The 23295-nt window shown below is 42.2% G+C and overlaps 1 protein-coding gene across 1 annotated transcript in view; it reads left to right on the forward strand.

Annotated features, from left to right (window-relative positions):
- itga8 (integrin, alpha 8) overlaps window positions 1–23295 on the forward strand; it is a 124532-nt gene that overhangs the window by 30439 nt on the left and 70798 nt on the right. The window contains exons 12-15 of the mRNA XM_007906401.2: window positions 4841–5046; window positions 7048–7239; window positions 17020–17065; window positions 18962–19069. Of these exons, the coding sequence (XP_007904592.1) occupies window positions 4841–5046; window positions 7048–7239; window positions 17020–17065; window positions 18962–19069 (552 nt within the window). The remainder of the gene's footprint in view (window positions 1–4840; window positions 5047–7047; window positions 7240–17019; window positions 17066–18961; window positions 19070–23295) is intronic.

The following is a 23295-nucleotide window of genomic DNA, read 5'->3' on the forward strand; positions in this document are numbered from 1 at the left end:
CAGTCGATCATGCCATCCTCCTCCACCGCCTTTCCTCCGTCATCCACCTCAGTGGGACCGCACTCGTCTGGTGCGAGTCCTACCTCACAAACCGCCAGCAGTACATCTGCACAAACGGCTTCTTTTCCCGCTCTCACCCGGTCACTTGCGGGGTACCCCAAGGATCCATTCTTGGCCCCCTCCTCTTTCTGATCTACATGCTCCCTCTTGGGGATGTCATCTGCAGACATGGGGTACATTTCTACATGTATGCAGATGACACCTGCACCTTTCCTTGCGACCCCCAGTACCCTGATGTTCTGTCAGCCTGCTTGTCAGATCTCAGGGGTTGGATGAGCGCAAACTTCGTTCAGCTGAATGTTGACAAGACGGAAGCCATACTCTTTGGCTCTCGTCAATGTCTAAAATCTCTCGGTTTTCACCTTCTTCACCTACCCGACCTCCCCCTAAAACTCTCCAAACCTGTACGCAACCTAGGCATCAGGTTCGACCCCCAATTATCCTTCCTCCTCCACATCCGGTCCCTCACCAGCACCGCCTTCTACCACCTCCGACGCATCACCCGTCTCCGTCAATACCTCTCGCCAAAAGCCGCTGAAACCCTGGTCCATACCTTTGTCACCTCTCGGCTGGACTACTCCAATGCCCTCCTCCCATCCATAAAATCCAAATCATTCAGAACTCTGCTGCCCGCATTCTCACCCGCACGAAACTCCACTCCCCGATCACCCCAGTCCTTGCCAGACTGCACTGGCTGCCTATCCCAGAGAGGATTAATTTCAAGATCCTCACCCTTGTATTCAAGTCCCTGCACTCCTCTGCAACTCCCTACCTCTCTGACCTCCTCTCTCCTCAAAACAGTACCCATTGCCTTCATTCCTCCGGGTCTGGCTTCCTCCTTGTCCCCCGAGTTCTCCGCTCCACCCTCGGCGGCCGTGCCTTCAGCCACTATGCCCCGAGGCTCTGGAACTTCCTTCCTCACTCCCTTTGTCTCGCTCCTTCCCTTCCCATTTTCAGGTCTCTGCTGAAGACCTTTTGTTTTCGACCGCGCCTTTGGTCACCTTCCTCCCCCTCCCCCTGGCTCGGCCCCGGATCCGTTACTGTAAAGCGCTCTGAGACGCCATCCAGCGTGGAGGGCGCTATATGAATCCAAGTTGTTGTTGATGTTAACAAGAGCCGAGTGGTCCCCTTCAGAAATCCTATCAGAACACCCGTCAATCCAGGCAAACTCTGTTCCTAAAGTGTATTCCGGAGCTGAGTTCCTTTGGGTCAGTGTGACATATTTCCAATTACAGGAAAGACTCTGTATTTTTAACAACACAAAAGAAATACTGCAAATTAAACCTTGGGGTTCTTTTGTCTTTGGCATGCTCTGTATTTGTGATGCAAGATGAGATATTTAGTAAATGTGTGAATAGAAAATGCTAGAACATCAATGTTGTGATAACCTTTTAGTGTTTTGACAATCTGTCTAAATAGGACAACTTGGATAATTTCTCTAGTCTTTAGCTTGTTCCAAGTGTCTGTCCAAGTGTTTGGCATTAGCTTAGGCTTAGGCTTCCTTGAAGCATTCAGTTCAGAAGGGTCACAGAGGAGGAACTGGGCTTTAAAGCAGGAACTTATTGTTGAATCAGTCCCAGGAAAGCCTCACGAGAATCAGCTACTCTGATATTATTGATAATAATCCTTGTATTTGATATATCACCTTATCACACCAATGAAATAGCTCCAAGTGCTTCATGGGATCTTAGTGTAAAGTGTGGTGACTGCATTTGTGGTTGAATGTGGCAGCCAATTTGTGAATACCAATATCTCACAAACACCCACAAAGTGAATGACCAATTTTATCTGGAGGATTGTTAGCCAGGACACTAAAAGCAACTCCCTTCTCTTTTCAAATTGTGTCACTGGGTCTTTAACATCCACCTGAACAGGCAGACGTTTCATTATTCAACTGCAAATTCAAACACTTTACATGGTCATTCGTAAACAGTTTGATTAAGAAACAGTTAATTGTTTGCTGGTTCATCAAAGCAGTTAAAGTTTACCGATACATTTCTATACCTTGAAAAAAACATTAATTTTATGAGAACAACTGATGTTATTTCTACGGAAACCAATCAAAAACATTGATTCACGCAGTTGGCTTCAATAAAACATTGTTCAACAACAATTTACATTTAGATAGCACCTTTCGTGTTTCAATATCTCAAAGCATCTTACAAAGGCCGAGCAGCAGGCTGAGCTTAGGGGAGACACAGACAAAGACACAGTTATAGAGGTAGTTTGTCACAAACTCGGGTCTCACTGAGTTTTACCTGACCCCAGATCAACTTTGAACCAAGACCTTTACAGACACTTTAACTGCACAGGATTGCTCCGTATTGTGAAAACGCTATCAAAATCTGATTTGTTGTTGTTACTTTGCGTAAATTGTTTTTCATATTCGCCTACAAACAATAACAACAAATTGCATTTATATGTGGTGTAGTGTCTTGGAGCATTTAACAGTGACGGAGCTTGACTCACAATCACTTTACAGTATTTACTTTACTGTAAATCCCGTGAAATGCTTCGCCGACTGAAAAGTGCTAAATGAAATGCAAGGATTATTATCAGTCAAGTTTCAGCGTACATCAGTTCTGATATAGATTCAAGAGGTATTAACAATGCTTTTCCCCTGGAAAATCTTCAATATATGTTTTCTGTTAGTAAAATGTAAGGTGCTGCCAAACAGTACATTTTAAAGAGTTGTCATCAGAGCGGTTCCTGAGTGCCAGAAACTCAGTCACAAACCATGAAATGTATAATTGGTGACGTTACATGGCTGGTGTGATCTCCTTCTATTAAAACCCTGCAGATGGAGGCTAGCTTTCTGTGTTGTTTTACAAAAAGATTTTTGGGGCACTTTGAAAACTGCAATTTCCACCTTAAAGCCGAGTGCATTTCCCTACGCCAAGCTCAGTGCTTGGAAAGATGCTGTGGAGATCCCATGATTCGTAACCTGCTACCTTTGTGATCTGCTAAATCCATACAGACTTGTCCGTTTCCTCCACTCAGCAGACTCTGGCCTGCTTCTTGTCACCTGCTCCACCATCGATGGTCAGGCCTTCAGCCTCTCTGCCCTCACTCCATTCCACAGTCCGTTTGCCTCGTTCCGTGCCTTGCCTCCTTCAAGGCCCATTTCAAGACTCTCCTCTTCGACCACACATTTGGTCATCCTCCTAGCCCTACTCTCCCTGCCCTCCACCCTCTCTGATCCCAATTCCCTGCTCGGGTCCAAATCCTTGACTGCCCAGTACCTTGAGAAGTCCTCCTGATGTGAAAGGCACTTTACAAATGTAATTTGTTGTTGAAGAGGGAGCGCTATAATTGGTCTCAGCATCACAGATGAGGACAATATTGTGCTCACCTGTGATTCAACCACAACAGCAACTTGCATTTATATAGCTCCCTTCACACAAGTAGCGTCTTGGGGTTCTCCTGCAGTGGATGCTCCTGCTGCCTCTGCTCACTGTCAAGGTTCACAGGTCAATTTCATGGTCACTTAGGAGGGGTACCAGAGGGTGTCAGAACCCACAGAGCCAAATTAACCCAGTAAAAAAGAAAAGGATTTAGATACGTGTGTCAAATCACAAGAGAAAATAAATGTGAGAGGAAATTGGTGAGAAATTGAAATTATTTTCTGTGTTTGCCTTCCGTTCTCTCCCTAGCATCTTAGTAAAACCTCTTTAACTAATCTTGTTGATTGGTGCTGAATCACAGTAGATGCAGTGCATCCTGCTGGGTAATAAACAGCAGGAGTGTGGGAAATGTCAACAGTTTAGGTAAAGGGGCTACTGGCGAGAGTATTAATTTACTAAGATACCAATTCCCAGTACTACTGTTAAGCTGTAAATGTGTTTGCTGTGTTATTTTCTCTTTCCTGAAATCAGTTGATCTGTTCAGTGAGCTTTCTGTGTGCTGACCTTAGGAAGAAGGTCTACAGAGAGGACTGGGGTTCTTTCTCTTTGTTGTAAACCCAACAGGAACTCCATTAAAGAGACTACCCTTTGAAAGGAGAAAAAATGTTCCTTTATGTATTCTAACTAATACAATCTATACATGTTCTTTTGGTTTGGTGCAATGGACACAGCTGCTCCTACAGATGTTTCCTCTAAAACGAAAGAATTGATAATAGACTATGAATTTGGAAAAACTCGTACAGGCTCAAGTGCATCTGTAAACTGGGGCCCATTCTGTGAAAGAATTTAAAGCAATCTATCTTGTCTATGAGACGCAACTTGTTTGAAAGTTGCGGTTGCACACTCCAAATATTTATTTCACCTTGTCAGCTGGAACTCGCAGTTTACTTTTTAAAGTCCTCAATCTCCGGTTCATGCAGTTTCTGACGCCAAGTTACATGCCAGTGTCCTGGTCTGTTGATACAATAGCACATCTCAGCCTCTGAAACTCTATCATTTCCATGTAATCGGTGACAGTGTGACACTGGTTACATAGTTGTAAATAAATATTTCTTCTCTCAAGTACCAATTGCTTTGCAAAAGGAATATTTACTGATGACAAGACAATTAAACCACTGAATTTATAATAACCCTTGCATTTGATGTACTTCTTTTACATCAGGAAGATGTCACAAAGTGCTTCACAGGATTTATTATAAGGTGTATTTGTAGTAGAACTACACACAGCGATATCCCAAAGCCAAATTACACATAGCGTTATCCCAAAGCCAAATTACACAATGAAGTGAATGACGATTTTATTAGAGGGATTTTTGGCCAGGGTTTTTTTCAGTGCTGATCACCAGATTTACCATCGCCTTATTCATTCTGCACAGGTTGGATGATGTTTTAGTTGGTGCCCCTCTTTTCATGGATCGTGAATCTGATGGAAAGTTGAAGGAAGTGGGACAGGTCTACTTGTTCCTGCAAGAAGAGGCATTCCAATTCCAAGATCCTCAGAAACTATTAGGGACTGACGTATTTGGCAGATATGGAAGTGCCATAGCATCTTTGGCAGATTTGAACCACGATGGATATAACGGTACACTCTTTGTCAATCCCTTCTAATGTTAGTAATAATATGCTTTCAGCCACTAGACCCTGGATCTTTGTAAACCTTTGTTTCAATCCCTCTGTCTTTCCCTCTATTTGCCCACCTTCAACTCACTTTCCACTTCCACCGTGCCTTCAGTCATCTCTCCTCTTTTTCCAGTGTCAAACCACACCACTGTTAAGCGCTTCAAGACATTACTCGCGTGACGTCAATATATAGATGCAAGTTGTTGTTGTTGATGTATTAATACCCTTCACAACCCTGAACTGGTGCTCTCTTTATCTGGATCGTTGGTGGTTATGAAAGTAGACTGGAAAGAGTCCAAACTCAAATGATGTTATTGTTGTGTTGTTTCAAAACTTACATAAGCACAGAAGGAAAAAAAAGTCTGTCTGACGTCTCCAGTAAAGGAGGCGTAACGTTTAGTGGATTATTTCCAGTTCTAGGTACTTTATACTGAATCTTTCTTGAGAGATGTAAGACATGGAGACGTGATAAATATATTTGGTTTTTCATACTGTTTTTATTCTCCCTCCCTCCTCTTTCAAAGTACATCACAAACCTTACCTCTTGGACCATGCATTCAGTCATGTTTTCCCTCCCCTCCTTATTTGGCTCCCATCCCTAGCTCAGGTGCCCCATCCAGCATTTTTACGTGCTTTGAGATGTTCTCCCAAAGTGAAAGATATTATATTAGTGTAGATTGTATTGTATGCCTCTGGAGACCAATCCATTGAATGTCTGTATCTCTCCCTACTTACTTCAGTGCTGGGGTCCTGGTGCTCCAAAGAGGCCTTATTGATTTTTAATGGAATCAGAATATTGGACAATCTGGGGTGTGGGTGTCCATTCTTTTTTATTGGATATCTGAAATGGAAAACATTGGCGCAAATATAAGCAGATAGCTTTTCCTCTGGAAGAGGCAAACACTGAGCTCTTGTTTACTAATTCTTTCTAATTTCCTTGACATGTTTCTGATATATGTGAAAAAACAATGCTGCATTTATCCTACTGGCAGTCAAATGATATCATTTGAATCATACTTCCCACTCCTCATTGCAGCAACATTGGGAGCAAATACAGCAGAACACTCACTCTTCACCATTGTCAAAAGTTCCCGTTGATAGCCTTTGGGCAGTTCAATCGCAAGATCACATGAACACTCGAGAGTTCTTGGTGAACGACAGAGGAGCAAGCCCAGTTCAGTGTACATTCACTGCAGAGGGTGTGAATCCTAATGCACCTGAATACACCAACCTTCCAGTAGTGTCTGGAGCAGTGACGCTGACATAATACAGTATAATCTGGTGTATTGAATGGTGCATTGATGCTGAATGTGCAGCCCTAATGTGCACAATTGTGCTCTTTTACTGGCAACATTTTCCTGAAGTTTGGCTTTCCACTAAAAATGTAAATGTTCTAGACTAGAAAGGTATGACATTTGCTGTCCATTCCTGCTCTGTTCTAGGATCAAGCCATGTTTTGCCTCTTCGATAAGACTGGTTAATTCTAATTTTTTCTTACATTAAGATTGGGAAGATGTGTATCTAAAGGTAGAAGGAACTTTGTGAGACTAGATAAACTAAACATTGTTCTATATTTGACTAAAATTGTTACTGTGCCCCCGAGGAAAAATAAAGTATGGGATATTTATCACTTTGACCAATAGGAACTCTGTCCTGGAAGTAGATTGCATTTGGGTGCAGTTCTCATGGGTTGGTATAATGTACAATACAAAATTACATTTGTAAGGTATCTTTCACATCAGGTGAACGTCTCAAGACGCTGGATATACTTCCTGATATCGGAAAGTGTCCCCATTTGTGAAACTCAGATTCCCTTTATTAATATCACAAATGAGATCCCCATATTTATTGCATCAAATGTTTTTAGTGCCTTTATCTTATATTTGATGAAAGCTCTGGTAAGTTTCACTCTGCTTTCTAATATAAACCCTGCTTCTTTTTTAAAACTTCTTTTGATGTCTAGATATTGCAATTGGTGTACCATTTGCTGGTGACGATGGGAGAGGCAAAGTCCTGATCTATAATGGCCAAAGCACTGGTCTAAATCCTAAACCTTCACAGGTTCTTGAGGAACAGTGGTCATCCCAGGCCATACCTTCTGGATTTGGCTTTACATTGCGGGGCGCCTCGGACATTGACAGGAATGACTACCCAGGTAAGAGAACTGACCTTTTTATACATCTATGATGATATATTACTATGGCAAAACAATAACCTCAGTTATACTGCACATTTAGTGTTGGTGGGTATGATCCTTTGTACCACACAAATGTCAAATGTGCAGTACGTCGCTGTCAATTTTACAACACTAAAGTTTCTCCCTAGGAATGAGATAGAGAAAGTAGTAGCCCTTTAATGCAGCACAGCAGCTACACTATGTCTACATGTGAACTATCAGTGAGTAAATTCACTATACTAGGTTGGAAATTACACTTTGTCTTAATCTGTAAGACCATTTTGTCTCAAAACGTAAAATTGTGCAGATTTGGGGAAAGTTGTTGAATTCAGTCTTAATTTGGAAGCTGGTTATTTTTAAGAATTTTAGCTTTCAAATTCTGATTTTATTTAAGATTAGTTAAAGTTCACAATTGTACGCAATCTTAGAGATGAAGACAAATAATTTTACAAGCTAAAACGAGGTGGAATTTTAGGCCTCTGATGTGTGACTGAACTAGACAGACTAGGAATGCCATTGGTTCCATTCCTGTGGTCACTGCTGAGTCAATTGATATCAGCCAGGAAGTGGAGGTGGCCTGACAATTGGCCTCAGTTCCCCTGGGCTAATAAGGGGACAAATCAGCCAGAGTTCATGCTCCTGATTAATATTCATTGACCATGTGCTGGAAAGTGTGCATGGACATTGGATAAGGACACGATTGGGCTTGCCAACACTCAGGGTCCAGGCTGTCACAGAAATAGTGGACGATTTGAGTAGAATACAGGGACTGCTGCTTGAGGTAATGTAACTTAATATGAGTTAGTACCTTTAGGGGAGAAGGGGATAGGAGGAATTGGCTGCTTCTAAGTTCTTCTACGTCATTGCAAATCTCACTGGCACTTGGAGACGGTGTGAAGGATGGGATTTGAAAAAGCGCTTAAACATTGTAAACACCAGAAAAAGGGCTTCACAGTGAAACTTCGTTTTTTGCAGGGAAATCCTGTATGTCAAACCAATTGGAAGGAACTGGCCTGATAACCCATCAGATCCAAAGACTTGTGACTTATTGTGATGTTTCAAAGTGCTCTCGGTAGAAACCCTGTTTACCCACGAGACAAATTTTCCTGTGGTTACACTGCTCAAAAGCTTTTTCAGCTTCAGTAATTAACACTCCATGGATAACTCAGAGTACATGTGTATGTGGTTCTGCCTTTGCCATCAATGACTGCAAAGCACAGTATATCACAGCTGCCATTTATTTACTTTTGGTCAGACACAGAAATGCATCGCCATGTTCCAAATCGAACAACTGAGAGTTCCACATTGTGTATGTTTCCATTTGTTTTGCATGGAGCATGCACTCTCTCTCCAGCACCCTGCTTACATAATCCTAGAGCCTTTATGTGGAGTCCTGTAGCTCAGTGGTTAGAGCACTCGCCTTGCAAACGAGAGACCTGAGTTCAACTCCAGACAGGACGAAACCTTGGGCAAGTTTCCTTACTCCACACGCCTAATAATAATCCCTCCAAAAAACAAAATAATAAATTGTTAATTTTCAATCCACGACTGTTTGTGGAACACTAGCAATTGGCTGCCGTGTTTCACCCACAAATATACAGTCAATTCATTTTACAGTATATTCTGTGAAGCACTTTGAGACGTCTAGAAGACGTGAAAAGCGCTATATCAAATGCAAGGATTATTATTATTATTTATGCACTGGCTGGAAAGAGCAAAAGCATGGAGACTCCACAGTTTGCATTAACAACAACAAAATACAACAACCAAATTACATTTTAAAGCACTTTTCACATTGGGAGGACGTCTTAAGGCGCTGGACTATCAGTGTTTGGGACCTGACCTGGGGGTCGAGATCGGGGAGGGAGGAGAGTAGCGAGGAGGGAGGGTGACCGAAGGCACTGTCAAAGAGGAGGGTTCTTGAGTCCCGTCTTGAAGGAGGTAAGGGAGGGGCAGAGGGATTGTGGGATGGAATTCCAGAGGGTGGAAGGCCCACCCGCCTTTGTTGGTATGGGTGAGGCAGGGGATGTGAAGCAAGCTGGAGCCCACTGAGCGGAGGGAGCAGGCAGGATGGTAGAGGAGGTTGCAGAGGTAGGGAGAAGCGAGGCCATGGAGGGCTTTGAAAATGAGGACCACGATCTTGAACTGTATCCTCTGTATGATGGGAAGCCAGTGGAGTCGGGTGATAGGGTCGCGGAGCCTGGTGGGGGAGAGGACACGGGCTGCAGAGTTCTGGATGATCTGGAACCTATGGAGGGAGGATTTAGGGAGGCCAACAAGCAGGGAGTTTGCATAATCGAGCCTGGATGTTATGAATGCGTGTATAAGGGTCTCGGCGGCCTGCGGTGTGAGGCAGTGACGGAGCCAGGCAATGTTGTGGAGGTGAGGGTAGGCAGAGCGGGTCAAGGACAGAACCATGAAGGTTGAGGTGAGAGGGGAGGTGGTGGAGGAGGATAGGGTCGTCAAAGGTATCGAAGGCAGCAGAGAGGTCAAGGAGGATGAGGAGGCAGAGGGAGTACTGGTCGCAGATGGACAAAATGTAATTTGGTGCTTTGACTGAAGCTATTTCTGTGCTGTGGTCGGTATGGAAACCCAATTGGAGGAGTTTGTGAAGGGAGTGGCCAGAGAGGAAGAAACAAAGCTGTGAAGCTCATTGCAGGACCTTGGAAAGGAAAGGGAGGTTGAACATGGGGAGGTAATTTGAGACCAGGGATGGATCCAGGGAGGGTTTTTTTTAAAGATAGGAATGATGACAACTGTTTTTAAAGGTGTGGGAATGGTGCTAGTGAACACGAAGATGTTTATGATGTCTGAGTAGGGAGATAAGGAGAGAGGTAGGGATGGGGTTGAGGGAGCAGGTGGTTGGTTTCATGCGGGTTATAGTGGTGGTGAGAAGGAAGGGGAAACAGGTTCACAGGTATGGAGGGAGGCATGGGTAGGGGCTGGGGTGTGAGGGGGAGATGGGTAGGGAGTGGTGGTCAGACGTTGCAGAGGCAGCTGAGCGGATCCCCTCGACTTTGGTTTTGAGGAAGTCCAGCAACTCCTCGCAGTGGAGGAGCGGATGGGGGAGGCATGAAAGGGTGGAAGGAGGAACTGGTTGGTGATGGAGAAGAGGAGGCTGGGATTGTCCTTGGTCTCCAAGATTGTCTTGGAGTAAAAGAATGATTTAGCGGAGGCAAAGGCGGAGCAGTAAAATTTGATGAGGTCCAGCTGGATCTGCTGATGGACTGTTAAGTTAAATTTGAGCCAAGTGCATTCGGCAGCACACACTTAAGGTAGCGGAGGTGGCTGGTGTACCAGGGTGACTTCCATGAGTAGGAGGCGGTTCGGGAAGTGAGGGAGCAAGGGCATCGAGATTGGTAGAGAGGGAATTATGGAGGAGAGTGACTGAGGAGAATAATAATAATCCTTGCATTTGATGTGCAAGGATAGGTTATTGTGGGAGGAAGCCCAGAGGTGGAGGAGTTCAGATGACTCCAAGGCAGCAGAGAGGAAGGGGGGAGATTTTTTTCCAGGGCTGGTAGGAGATGGAGATGGCAGTGGGGAGAGGGATTGAGGAGTTAAGGCAGATGAAGTAATGGTCCTTCCGAGATGGACTATTACTTGTCCATCTCAGACCATCAGGATCAGGATATTACTGGAGTTTAACCAGCTAAAAACATGCAATTTACCATTTCAAACAGTGGCAAGCTTTCCACTGCTTGTCCAGCTGGGCCCATTCTACCTGTTTGGATTTAGTCTTCCAGGATTGACAGGAGCCTAATGGGAAGAATCACAGCAATCAGTAACTGGTTTGACATTTTCATTGCTGTCACTATTCAGTGTGCTATAACTCGGAAATATGTGTGAATTGTTATATTTTCTATTCAAAATTAGAGCAATTTTTGGTGAGTTTTGGTGAAAGAAGTGGTGCTGAATTAATTCAATCCTATCTTCTAGTCCGTGTTTTACTGTGGATGTACATGAATTTAATTAAGTTACAAAAGATAATGCAGTTTTAGATTTTTATTTAGCGTGCTGCTTTTATAAGTTATTTAGGTTCAACAGAGCTAATGCACAATGCTAGACACTGTCAGGCAGCTGTGGATATCCATGCATGAAATAGCAAGGACGACATTTACTATTGTTCTCTGTTGAAAGAGCTGCTGTTAGTCACAGGAAATGCACTGGTCAATCACAGATATCACCGAGTCCTTTCAGTTGTATTCAAAGCCTTTTAATTGTTTCTCAGTGAAGTGCGTCCTGATGTAAGTACTTTTGAATTGATGTGTTTTAGTTTCTGTCCTCCCTGGAAATGTGGAGCTAAACAAGGCTGCATTGTCCAAAGTACAGCATTGAACTGTCAGCACCTCCCTTTTGGTGTGGCAAACTGGCCCAAGATTGATAACATAACTTAAAAGCAGTGACTTTGACAACATGCACTTCCGATGGGAATTTGTTGTTGTAAACGCACATCTGCACTTACAATACAATTTACATTTATATAGCGCCTTTCCTGCCGAGAGGCCATCTCAAAGCAATCTCACTGTATATTCCTTGACTCCAATAATATACTAATGTATATCAACCCACCTACACCACCCCGATTACATTTTAAACATATGAATATAATTGTCTATAAAATATACAGCCACTGCACTTTACAATAAAATCCTGTGAATTGCTTTCAAATGTCCTTCTGATGTGAAAGGCACTATATCAAATGCAGGGATTAATATTCTAATCGGTCATTGTTTGTAGTTACAGCAATTGTGGGTTACTCTTGCTGATCAGAAATTAACACACCACGAGAAACATAATGGGTTGCCAACAATTAGCTGGGGCTTGCTCCACACTGACATCTGTCTTTTTTAACAAACCTAATTAAGGGTAATGTTGCACCCTTGGCATCGGATTTCAGTTCAAACAGATTTTGCTGGGTGAGAGAGAGCTGGGAAATCCAAGCTTGTGCTTTCACTAGCACTCTCACTGAATTCACAAGAATTGTCCAAACATACAATATCCAGAAAGAGTGAGAACAGGACTGAATTAATGGCAGCTGAATTGCCTTCTAAGGTCCAGCGTTATTATAAGGTTGGCAAAATGATTATTTTACTTGTACTGGTAAAACCTATTTGTGAATGGCATCTGAAAGTCAAATAAATTCAAACAGTTGTGATTCTGGCACAAATTGGCAGGATATGGTGCTTGCCTCTGCCGCACGTGCGCACACACACACACACAGCCATTCACTTCTGTTTAAAACTATTAACCTTTTGATGTTTTTTCACTCTAAAAAAAACTTATGCTTAAAATTAAGTAGCTTTGCAATTTTGCAATCTCTCTTACTCTTAATTGCAAAGATCAGTCCTAATTGCAAATTTCTCCTCACATTTCTTACTCACTCCTAACATTTAAAACCTATGCTTCAATTGCACCTATGGTCACCTCCTCCCATCTAAAATCTCACCTAAAACCCTTGTCTGGTAACCTGCTCACTGCTTTTCCAGCCAACAACAATGAAAATTACATTTGTAAAGTGCCTTTCATGTCAGGAGGATGTCCCAAGGTGATGAACAGTCAGGGATCAGGTCCCAAGCATAGGGGCAGGGTTGGGATGAGAGACGGCAGAGAGGTGGGAGGGCGACTGAGGGCACGGTCGAAAAGGAGGGTCTTGAGTCGTCTCTTGAAGGAGACAAAGGAGGGAGTAAGGCAAAGGGATTGTGGGATGGAGTTCCAAAAAGTGGGGGCAGTGAGGCTGAAAGCCTGGCCACCGATAATAGAATGGGTCGGGCGGGAGACATGGAGCAGAGCCTGCTGAATGGAGGGAGTGGACAGATTGATACAGGGTTAACAGGTCAGAGAGGTAGGAGGGAACAAGGTCTTGGAGGGCCTTGAAAGTGAGTACGAAGATTTTCAACTCTATCCTCTGAGGGATGGGAAGCCAGTCGAACCGACAAGGGTCGGGGTGATGGGGTCACCAAGCCTGGTGCAGGAGAGGACACGAGCTACAGAGTTCTGGATGATCTGCAGCTTGTGGAGGGAAGAATTGGCGAGGCCGAAAAGGAGGGATTTTCTGTATTCGAGCCTTAGGCCACTGTTCCACTTAGGACTTTGACTTGTAGGGGTTACAGCCACCAAATGGGAAGAATCCCTACCCACAGTGATGGGACTGCTCTTGCAACTGAGCAAGGCTAGCAGTCCTGTCATCAACAGTGCCCTGCAGTATTGCAGATCCCCCTGATTCAGGAACTGGATTACCAAAACTGCCACACAGGAAGGATTGATTTGGGTCTGACATTCTATGACCAAGCACATTCCTTTGGAGCCAGTTAACTCCAAGGAGGCTCCACTTGCTATGCCCCTCCCACTCCTCCCCACCCTTAGAGGACTGTCACTATTCGTTCATTTGGCTTTCTTTTGGTCAGCCAGGGCCTGACACATGCAGACACCCATCCCATCATGTTTAAGAGTATTCAAACCAAACTGAAAATTCTACTTATGCCATCTACACTTGGAAATTTTCACATCTGGAATGGAATGCACACTTTCTCTTCAGATGGACGTATCCTACTTACCTAATTCCAGAGAGTATTAGGTGCAAAAGCCAAGGCTTGGAGATTCAAGACTATGTACTAGGAGTTTAACCAGCTAAAACTGTAGTGCTTGCCAAAAGATCTGCCTGGCAAGCTTCCCAATTGTCCAGCTAGGATCACCCTACCCGTTAGGGCCTTTGGCTTGCAGGGTTAAAAGGAGCTGAGTGGGAGGAAGCCCTACCTCAGTAAATGGCCCCATCATTTGACATCTGACATGTTTAAGTTCTCACTGGATAGATAGCAGGTACCTGTGAGTTTCCTCGTGAGCAGCACAACTCAGCAAAAATGTGTGAGAGCGTTGGCACTATCCCCTTGCTCAGACACACATCCCTATGCACTGAGCAATGTTTCTACCAGTTGGAAGTGCAGAGCTTCAGCAACAGTTTCAGTTAGTTTGCTTTCTGTACACTAATCAAGGTATGCTGAGATTTCGGCATCTTCACAAGAGAAGAAAGGAGACGAGGGCGGAAAGTGGCAACAACCTGACATAATAATGTAAAATAAGCATTACATAAACAATATACATAATGAGATGGCAGTTATACATTCCATATGAGAGAGTGCAGTAACGCATATCAACAAAAATACTCTGGTTTGGTGAGATATTAAGATTTACATTTAACTGTTTAGTTTTCAAAGATCAAGACTTGAGGAAGAAAGTTAATAATCCTTGTATTTGATATGGCGCTTTTCCATGTCAGGAGTATGTATCGATGCACTTTCCAGCGTTTACTGTTTAGTGCAGTACTACGTATTTTTTAGGCGAACATATCAGTCAATTTGCACACAGCGATGTTCCACAAACAACCAGGACATAATTTTAAGCAAGGTATGCTGTTTTTATATTTGACTGGAGTGACTGGAGTCTATATTCATTGGTTAAAATGGCAACGCAAGCTGTAAGCAACATTGAAGGCTTCAGATCTTTTGATCTTAATTCAGAGCAAGTTGCATTCTATTTATAACAGAAGTCAGATCTGAGTTTTGGGGTTAGAAATCAATTTATTGTGGAATAGAAAGATGAGATTGTGCTCAGTCTTAAAGCAAATAGATTACTTTTACAGACATCGCTATTAGTAACTGAGTACAGTATCCAAATTAGGTATGCTGTATTTTCTCCCTCTCTTTCCCTTCTCTCCCCAAAGTCCCACTTAATATGACTAATCCTTTTAACGCCTTGGGAAATTCTGTTTAATTGTTTTAGTTTATTGTTAGCTGATTTCCATGACATTGTAACTGAATAACAGATGTGAGACTCAGATTTGCCTCTCTGGAATTAAATTAGCCAAATCTAATCCTGTTAAAGGAGAGTTGAAAGAACGTCCCTGCTAAATAGATTGTAGTCTGTTATGTAAAAGAATTGCTTCTCAGTTTCATAACTGAATGTTACTTTGCAAATTCCTGGATAATAAGCTTCTCACTATACTTCAGGCAGACAGTCTCCTTTATGGGCACCAAAATTTCCCATTTGAAATTCATGTTGGTGCCTTGAGATTATATAGTGAATGCTTGAATTCAATAAATTATCTATGTATTTTTCTCTGTGCATAGTGTGGCACTAAACGAGTAGCCACATAATCTCCAATTTGATCCTCGGTTTGTACAAAGAGAGACAAATTGTCTCTATTTTACATTGACTGAAGGAAATGGAGGAATTTTTCCAATTTACACTGAAATAGGACACTGCTTGTGGAAGACAAAAGAGTGTGAATGTTTTGAGAAAACATCACTTTTTTTGTGGTCTGCCATATGACTGATATACACAGAAACCCATCGCCATGCCCAAGAGTATCCAAACAAAGCTGTATCGCATCTACACATGGAAATTCTCGTGTATTGGAATGGAATGTACACAGTCTCCCTAGAGGGACGCACATTCCAATACACAGGAATAGGACAGTGCTACTGAAAGGGTGTGAATATTTTGAGAAAAGCATTAGATGTTTAATTGTGCTGCACACCAGAAAAATCATAGATTACAGTACAGAAATGGGTCAGACACATCTGTGGAGAAGCCTCACAGTTTCCTCATCAGCTATCTGACAGACATCTGCCTTCAGAAATTTCACAGGAAGTTCCTGGTACCTACCATTCACCTAGTGAGCGCTCAAACCCACGTTTGTTGGATGTCAAATGACCAACTAGTGACTATCCTCCTTGGGGATGCAAGCAGAGTCTCCCTGGAACTGAACTGGCTCTGAGATGACATGCTTGGCAACGGAATGTCGGAATCGAGCCAGCCCTCCAGTTCCTGAGCCAAGTGGCTCCGCAGTACTCCAAGAACTTCTGACGACAGCATAGCGAGCCTCGCTCATTGGTAAGACCTGGAAGGGCAGACCTGTCACTGGGGCCAGTGAGTCATCCCACTCAGCTCCTATTAGCCTTGCAAGCCAAAGCCCTAACAGGTAGGATAAGCAGTGAGAAAACTTGACAGACAGCAATATCAATGGGAAGTTGTGTGGTATTAGCTGGTTAGATTCCAGCAGTAACCTAACGCAAACTGTGGGGCCTCCAAGTCTTGGCTCTTGCCAACCTGCACCTAATACTTTTCGGAATTAGGTAAGCAGGATGCATCCTTCTAGGGGGAGCGTACACATTCCATTCAAACAATCTATCTCTGGAATTTCCATGTGTTGGTGGGATGCATGGAATTCTCAGTTTGATTTGGATACTCTTAAGCATGGTGATGGGTTTCCGCATGTGTCAGAAACCTGGCTGACCAAAAAATAATGTAGCCCCACTCTCCTGCTTTTTCTCCATACCCTTTAATAATCATCCTCTTCAAGAAGCTAACTAATTCCTTTTGAAAAGAATGAATGGACTACCTCAACAATTTCACATTCCATATGCCTAAAATTGTTTTTGTAGCTTCCCGTTTAATTCCCTTTGTGATTATCTTAAATTTGTGCCTTCTCATTACTGACTTGTCGGGCAGTGGAGATAACCCAATGCTAAACATTCATAGTTTCAAAGACCTTAATTGAGATCAGCTCTAAATAGCCTCAGCTCTTGTGATAAAAGTCCTAACTTTTCAAGTAACTTTTCATAACTGAAACCCCTCGAGCTGGTAAAATCTTAGTTAATGAATCTACATTGCATCTGTTCAATCGTTTTGATATCCTTACTGTATGGGGTGCCCACAACTGTTCACAATACTCTAATATTTATGTCTTTATTATTACAGATTTGATAGTTGGTGCCTTTGGAGCTAGTAAAGTTGTTGTTTATAGGTAAGTGGCAAAAATAATGAATGGCTATATTGCTCTGATTGAGGACATGTCGGTATTAAGTCAATATGTGCTCTCTGTTGGCTATTACAGAGAGGTGGAGGGAAGTTTCACCTCTATATAAACATCCGTTCAATGTATGGATATTTCAAACCTTTGTAATGTATGTTATTTATGTTACATTTCAGTGAGACGAGAGAGGATCTATTGAAAATAATCATCAAGATATCAGGATTACCAATTTTCTTCTACTAAGATGCTAACTCTTTGCTAGCGTATAGCACTGTGGACACAGGGCACCCTCTGGTACTTCATCCAAGTGCTCATTCTTTGTGTGAGCAGTGCGTGTCACTGAATTGTTTGAGTGTGGGAAGCAAGAAAGCCTAGCCTCATCCTGTTCTCAGCCAACATCCACATATACACTTGTTTAAACACTAAATAGAGCCATCTAGAGCATGAACCTTGTCTGCTCTTTCCCCTCAGTAATCCATGGATTTTAAGACCAACTGTAGCACTCAAAATGCTGCCCTGCTGAAATTAGGAAATTCAGCACAGATTGTTTTTTGAACCTGAGAACTGTGGTCTCTGTGGCTCAGTGTTACCTTGTTGATCCTTTACTTGCAAAACTATTGGGGTGTCCTATAAAAATAATCTGTGTTTTCATATTTGATTTTGCTATTGGATGAAACAATCTGTTGCAGGAAAAACTTAGATAGCCACATGAATTTTTGTTCGTTATTGCCCAATAAAACAATGCGAAAGAATGTACAGAGCAAATAAAGTAAATAGGATATAATGGAGTTACTTTTGGAATTCAATCAATTGTTAATGTATTAAATGGACCCTTATGCGCTATAAATAAAAACAAACTCGCTGGGAATACTCAGTCGCTGGGAACAGGTCAGGCAGCATTTATGGAGAGAGAAAAATGAATTAACATTTCAGGTCGATGAACTTTCATCAGAACGAAAGGTCATCCATAGATGTTGCCTGACTGCTGAATGTTTCCAGCAACTTTGGTTTTTACTTCAGATTTCCAACATCTGCAGTAATTTTCCTTTTTTTCCCCCTCAGGTGTTATAGACAAATATTTTGCCCACAAATATACAGCCAATTCACTTTACGGTGTATTCTGTGAAGCGCTTTGGGACGTCTAGAAGACGTGAAAAGCGCTATATCAAATGCAAGGATTATTATTATTATAGACAATTTTACTCTCACACCACACAGCTTCATTCCCAACATCATTCTGAATGGTTACATCCATGAGCCAGGTCTTTGTGAACTTTCAGCTGACGACTTTCATCTGTTGATTAACAGGATGGTAACCTTTTATTAAACAAAAAAAACAGAATAGCTGTTCCTCCCCCGCCCCTCCACCCCCAAAAAAAGCTTGGCTTCCCAGTCAGTTGTGTGTGAATCGCTCTGTACATCCACCAGCTGTAAAAGGTGTTAGGTAAATGTAAGTTGTTGTTGTTCACTGACGTCGTCATTTAGAACAATGTGAGAAATATCAAACAATTGGCTAAATTAACCTCAACAACAATTATTAGGAGAGGGTGCAAAACTGTAAGAGTTTTCCAGGCTTGTTCCAAGCATCTTTACTAATTTTATCAGGGTAATGATAAAACATATGATAAAAGTCACAGAATAAGATTTTTAAAGTAGTGATACTGTTGGGATGGAGGAGAGGCATGAGAGGAGAAATGGCATTTAGAGATGGGATGGCTAGACAGACTGCAATGGTCCTCTGGTCTAGTCTTTTTACAGTCCTGCCTCATTTGCTGGTGTGCAGTGCTGGTGCCAATGCATATTCTGCATCTTTTTCTTATCAACATGTGAACATGAGAGTATGAACATTTGTCTACAAACTGTGAAGTGTTTATTCTTTATTTGCAGAGCCAGGCCTGTTGTGACTGTACACGCTCAACTACAATTGAACCCTTCCATCATAAACCCTGAGAATAAAAGCTGCATTCTGCCGGAATCGGAGTCCTTAGTGTCATGGTGAGCAAACAATGATGACAGAGGGAAGATATTGCCCTTCTGACACCAAAACCCTACGATTTGTGCTGCCATTTGACACTTGACCTAGCAGTGTTGATAATTTAGAAAATGACCTTCATCAACCTGTTTAAGGTCAAAAATTGAATTTAAACACCATCTGGGCTATAATATGCTGATTGCGATCTGCTGTAGAATTTACATAAGATATTTAATAAATATTACTTGTGTCTAATGTAGCAACCATCACATTAAAAAAAACTGCTTTGCATGTAATTGCTCTCAAATGCAATGTTGGTGTATTTTAGGCAAATGCAGCAGCCCAGCAAGGTTGTACAAACAGGCATGAGGTGAATGGCCAATTTATGTGAAGGATTTAGATGAGGACCCAGAGAAACTTGTGATGCTTGTGGGTCTACAACAGTCAATGTGTTATTATTCTGCTTCTTTAAATCTGATTTGAAGATAACAAATTATTCACAAGCAAAGGATGGAAATTGCATTATAATCTGGTCTACAGAGTTAACCATGCAGAGAATTCACTCTAGAAATTAATGTGAATGTATGGTTTATTAGTTAATCCCATTTAGAATAGGAGCTGATGTGCTTTGTTCGGGCCAGGCACTCTGGAACACATGAAAATGATTAGGAAGAAAATCGGCTACAGAGAATGCTTTTCTGATCTTCTGGGATAAATTACAGCATTTCTGGGACTGCCAGGGGCCTTCTGCCTGTTGATGTGCATTTTGGGATTTGTGGAATCGGCAGAAGGAATTCTGTTGATGGTATGCTGGGCTAGAAGGGTTGGCCGTAGGGGTTTCTCTGGGGTAGAAGTGAGCTGAATGCTAACCATGAAAGTGGAAAGCACTGACATTCGTCACGGGCAACAAGCTTTGTTGGGTGCATTTGGGAACTAGGCAGAAATATGGATGAACTTGGTTTGAAATTGCTTTATTACAAGTGAGATGCAAGACAAAATCAAATTGAATTACCAAAACAATTCACAAATGTTCTGACCAAAACGAGATAAGACTAGTTCACCCAGATAATTCCATTGTATGTCTCACACTTTATTGGCGCTGAGATCTGAAGGTTTGACTTGGACTCAGTATATGTGAATTTGATAATCTGTGTGGATTTTCTACACTTCTACTCGGATCCTGTCTGCCTGTCTGTCAGACATCAAGTCCTGGATGAACCACAATTTCTTGCAACTCAATATGGATTAGATGGAAGCCATCCTGATTGGCTTTCACCAACACCTTTTCATTTCTGGCTCGTATCTCTCTAATTTCCCTGACCTCTCTCTCAAACTCACCAAACCAGTGCACAGCCTTGGCATCCAGTTTAACCTTTAGCTTTCTTTTCTCCCTCCCATTCAGTCTGAGAACAAGACTCTTCTTCCCCTTTGCCACATTGCCCACCTCCACCCCCATTTCACCAAATGCTCCAATACCCTTCTTCATGTCTTTGTTAGCCCCTGCCATAACTTTACATATACATTCCTCATAGCTCTCCTTAGCATCACCATCAATAAACCCCCAACTAGTCAAAAACTCCACCGCCTGCATTCTCACTCCCTCCAAATTCAGCACATTCATCCCCCCAGTCCTCACCAGGTTCCATTGGTTCCTTGCCTCCCATCATACCAATTTTAAGGTGCTTACTCTTACCTGTAATTCGCTCAATATCCAGGCACATTTCCATCTCTTTGATCATTTCCTATCCTTCTCCTCTGCTTGCCACCTCCACTCGGCTAACTCAAGCTTGCTGGGTATCCCCTACCTCTTCACAGCCACTGTTGATGGCTAAACTTTCCAGTTGTATACCAGTAACCTTCATCTATCTCTCCTTCTCACCACTCTCTATCTATCTTAAGTCTTAGCTTAAAACCAATCCTCAGCGTCACCCCCCACCCCGCCTGGCATTCCCAGTCAGCTGTGATGATCTTTGCGATGTTCACCAATCATGAAAGGCTCTATAAAATCTTAATTGTAATTGGATTATGAAAAGTGTCCCAGTTACACTGGGGTGTGCTCACTTTGTGTTTGAATTGGACCCAGACTGAAATAATCCCCTAAAGGGGTCCCATTGAGATCATTACTGATTTCACATGTACAGTTTTCTGAGTTGCATTAATAGTCAGACTGTGATTAACATTGGTCAGAGCTATCCTGACTTCTGACGTGCACTGACTTGGGTCAGTGCTGATAATTGCCACAGGGGAAACCCGGCTAAATGCTGTGAATAGGCCCTCGAGTACCTTAAACCTTTGTAAATGGAAACCGGTTCTTCTAAAAGCAAATGATTGACGAGCGTCACAAGTCAATGTAGACACACTGTGTGTGGGTTCCAGCTGCGGAAAATTGTAGTATATCTGACACAAGAGAATAGGTCACGATGGGTCAGATTAGAGGTTATACCAAAGGGAATAATTTCTATCTGATTTTGCCAAGTACGGAAGCTGCGTTTAGGCTGACATTTTACAGGATATTTATCAATCAGTCTCTCTGTATCATTTAGTCTTTCATTTCATAATATGTTTGCTCTATGAATATTTATTGAAATCAATTCTTTGTATACGTATGTTACATTGCTGGTTAGGAATAAATGCGTATGCACACAAGTACAGGTTTTAGAAAGTGCCTTTCAAATGGATCAGATAGATGAAGAATATTGAAAGGTGTAGAGAGTGAGCAGAAGAGTGAGAGTGAGATTAGATTGTGAGAAGCACCATGTAGCCTGCTGGGCTAAATGGCCTATTTCACCCAATAAATATGCAGTCAATTCACTTTACAGTATATTCTGTAAAGCACTTTGAGACATCTCAATAGCATGATAAGGCTAACTATATCAAATGCAAGGATTATTATTTCTTTGCTGTAACATTGTATGATTCCACTATTCTATGATTGATAATAATAATCCTTACATTTGATATAGCTCCTTTCATGTTAGGAGGGCATTGTAAAGGGCTTCACATGATATACTATGACGTGGAGTGACTGTGTGTTTTGTGGGTGAACTCGCAGCCAATTTTGCACACAGGAATGCCTCCCAAGCAGCCATGAAGTGAAGGACCAATTTTCTCTATTCCCAATTCATGAAGTATTAGCTTTATTAGTCAGCCTTAGAGTCTAATAACACTGCCGTTGGGGCGGGGTGGGTTAATCTGCTGAGGGAACATCCTACAAACAGTAATGAGAATGAATTCTGTGAAATACAGTAGTGTTTAAATTTTAAGAGTGGATTTTTAATGTTCACATAAATGACAAATGGGATTTCAGTTGCAAATCTTATGTAAAGGCTGGCACCTCCAAGAATGCAGAGGTTAGACATTGAGACAAAGTAGATTATAATGAATTTATGGCCTAAAATTCCACCTAGTTTTAGACAATAAGACCATTTTGTCTTAATTTGTAAGGTGGTACAGAATTGTGGAAAATTCTTCAATTCAGTCTTCCTTTGAAAGCCGGTTCCTTTTAAGATCTGCACAAAGCTGACTTCCAAATGAATTTGGAATAGATAAATTTTCCACAGCTAAAACTGTAGATATTCCTAGCACAGGAGAAGGCCATTTGGCCTATTGTGTCTATGCTGGCTCTTTTAAAGAGCAATCCTTTCAGTCCCCATATATCTGCACAATCTTAAATTTTAAGCAAAATAGTCTGTTTAGCTAAGATTAGGTGGCATTTGATTAATTGGAAATGATCATTTCTGCTATACCTACGCAACAGGAGTTTCCATCATAAAGACGTAACAAAAAAGATTTGTAGTGATCAAAGTACATTAGACCTACTAGTGAGTGTGTGTGTATGTAGGTGGAGGAGGGTGGAGGGCTATGGTCCAAGTCAACAAGCACATGGACGAACGTGTAATTCTGCGGAATGCTTGGGATCTGCCATGAACTTCACTGAAGCAGATAGAATTGATTTTAATATTCCCCTGACTTAAATGAGGCATAGTGCATTGCAGTCAACAGAAAGCAGTTATGTTAACCAAGGCAACATTGCCTCTTGCACTGATTACTTTTTCATACTCTGTGAACATATTGCCAACTGTTTTTCGATGTTTACTGTATATTTTCAGACTCCCAGAGACTTCATCAACTGTAGGTATATAGCTTTCTGTCCTGAGAACTTACTGAGCAAACTGATGCGTATCACAGCAGGCTGGCTACATGCCTGAAATTCCACCTAGTCTTAGTCTGCAAAACCATTTTGTCTTCA

This window comes from Callorhinchus milii, unplaced genomic scaffold (genome assembly GCF_018977255.1).
Source record: "Callorhinchus milii isolate IMCB2004 unplaced genomic scaffold, IMCB_Cmil_1.0 Scaffold2, whole genome shotgun sequence".
Taxonomy (NCBI): Eukaryota; Metazoa; Chordata; class Chondrichthyes; order Chimaeriformes; family Callorhinchidae; genus Callorhinchus; species Callorhinchus milii.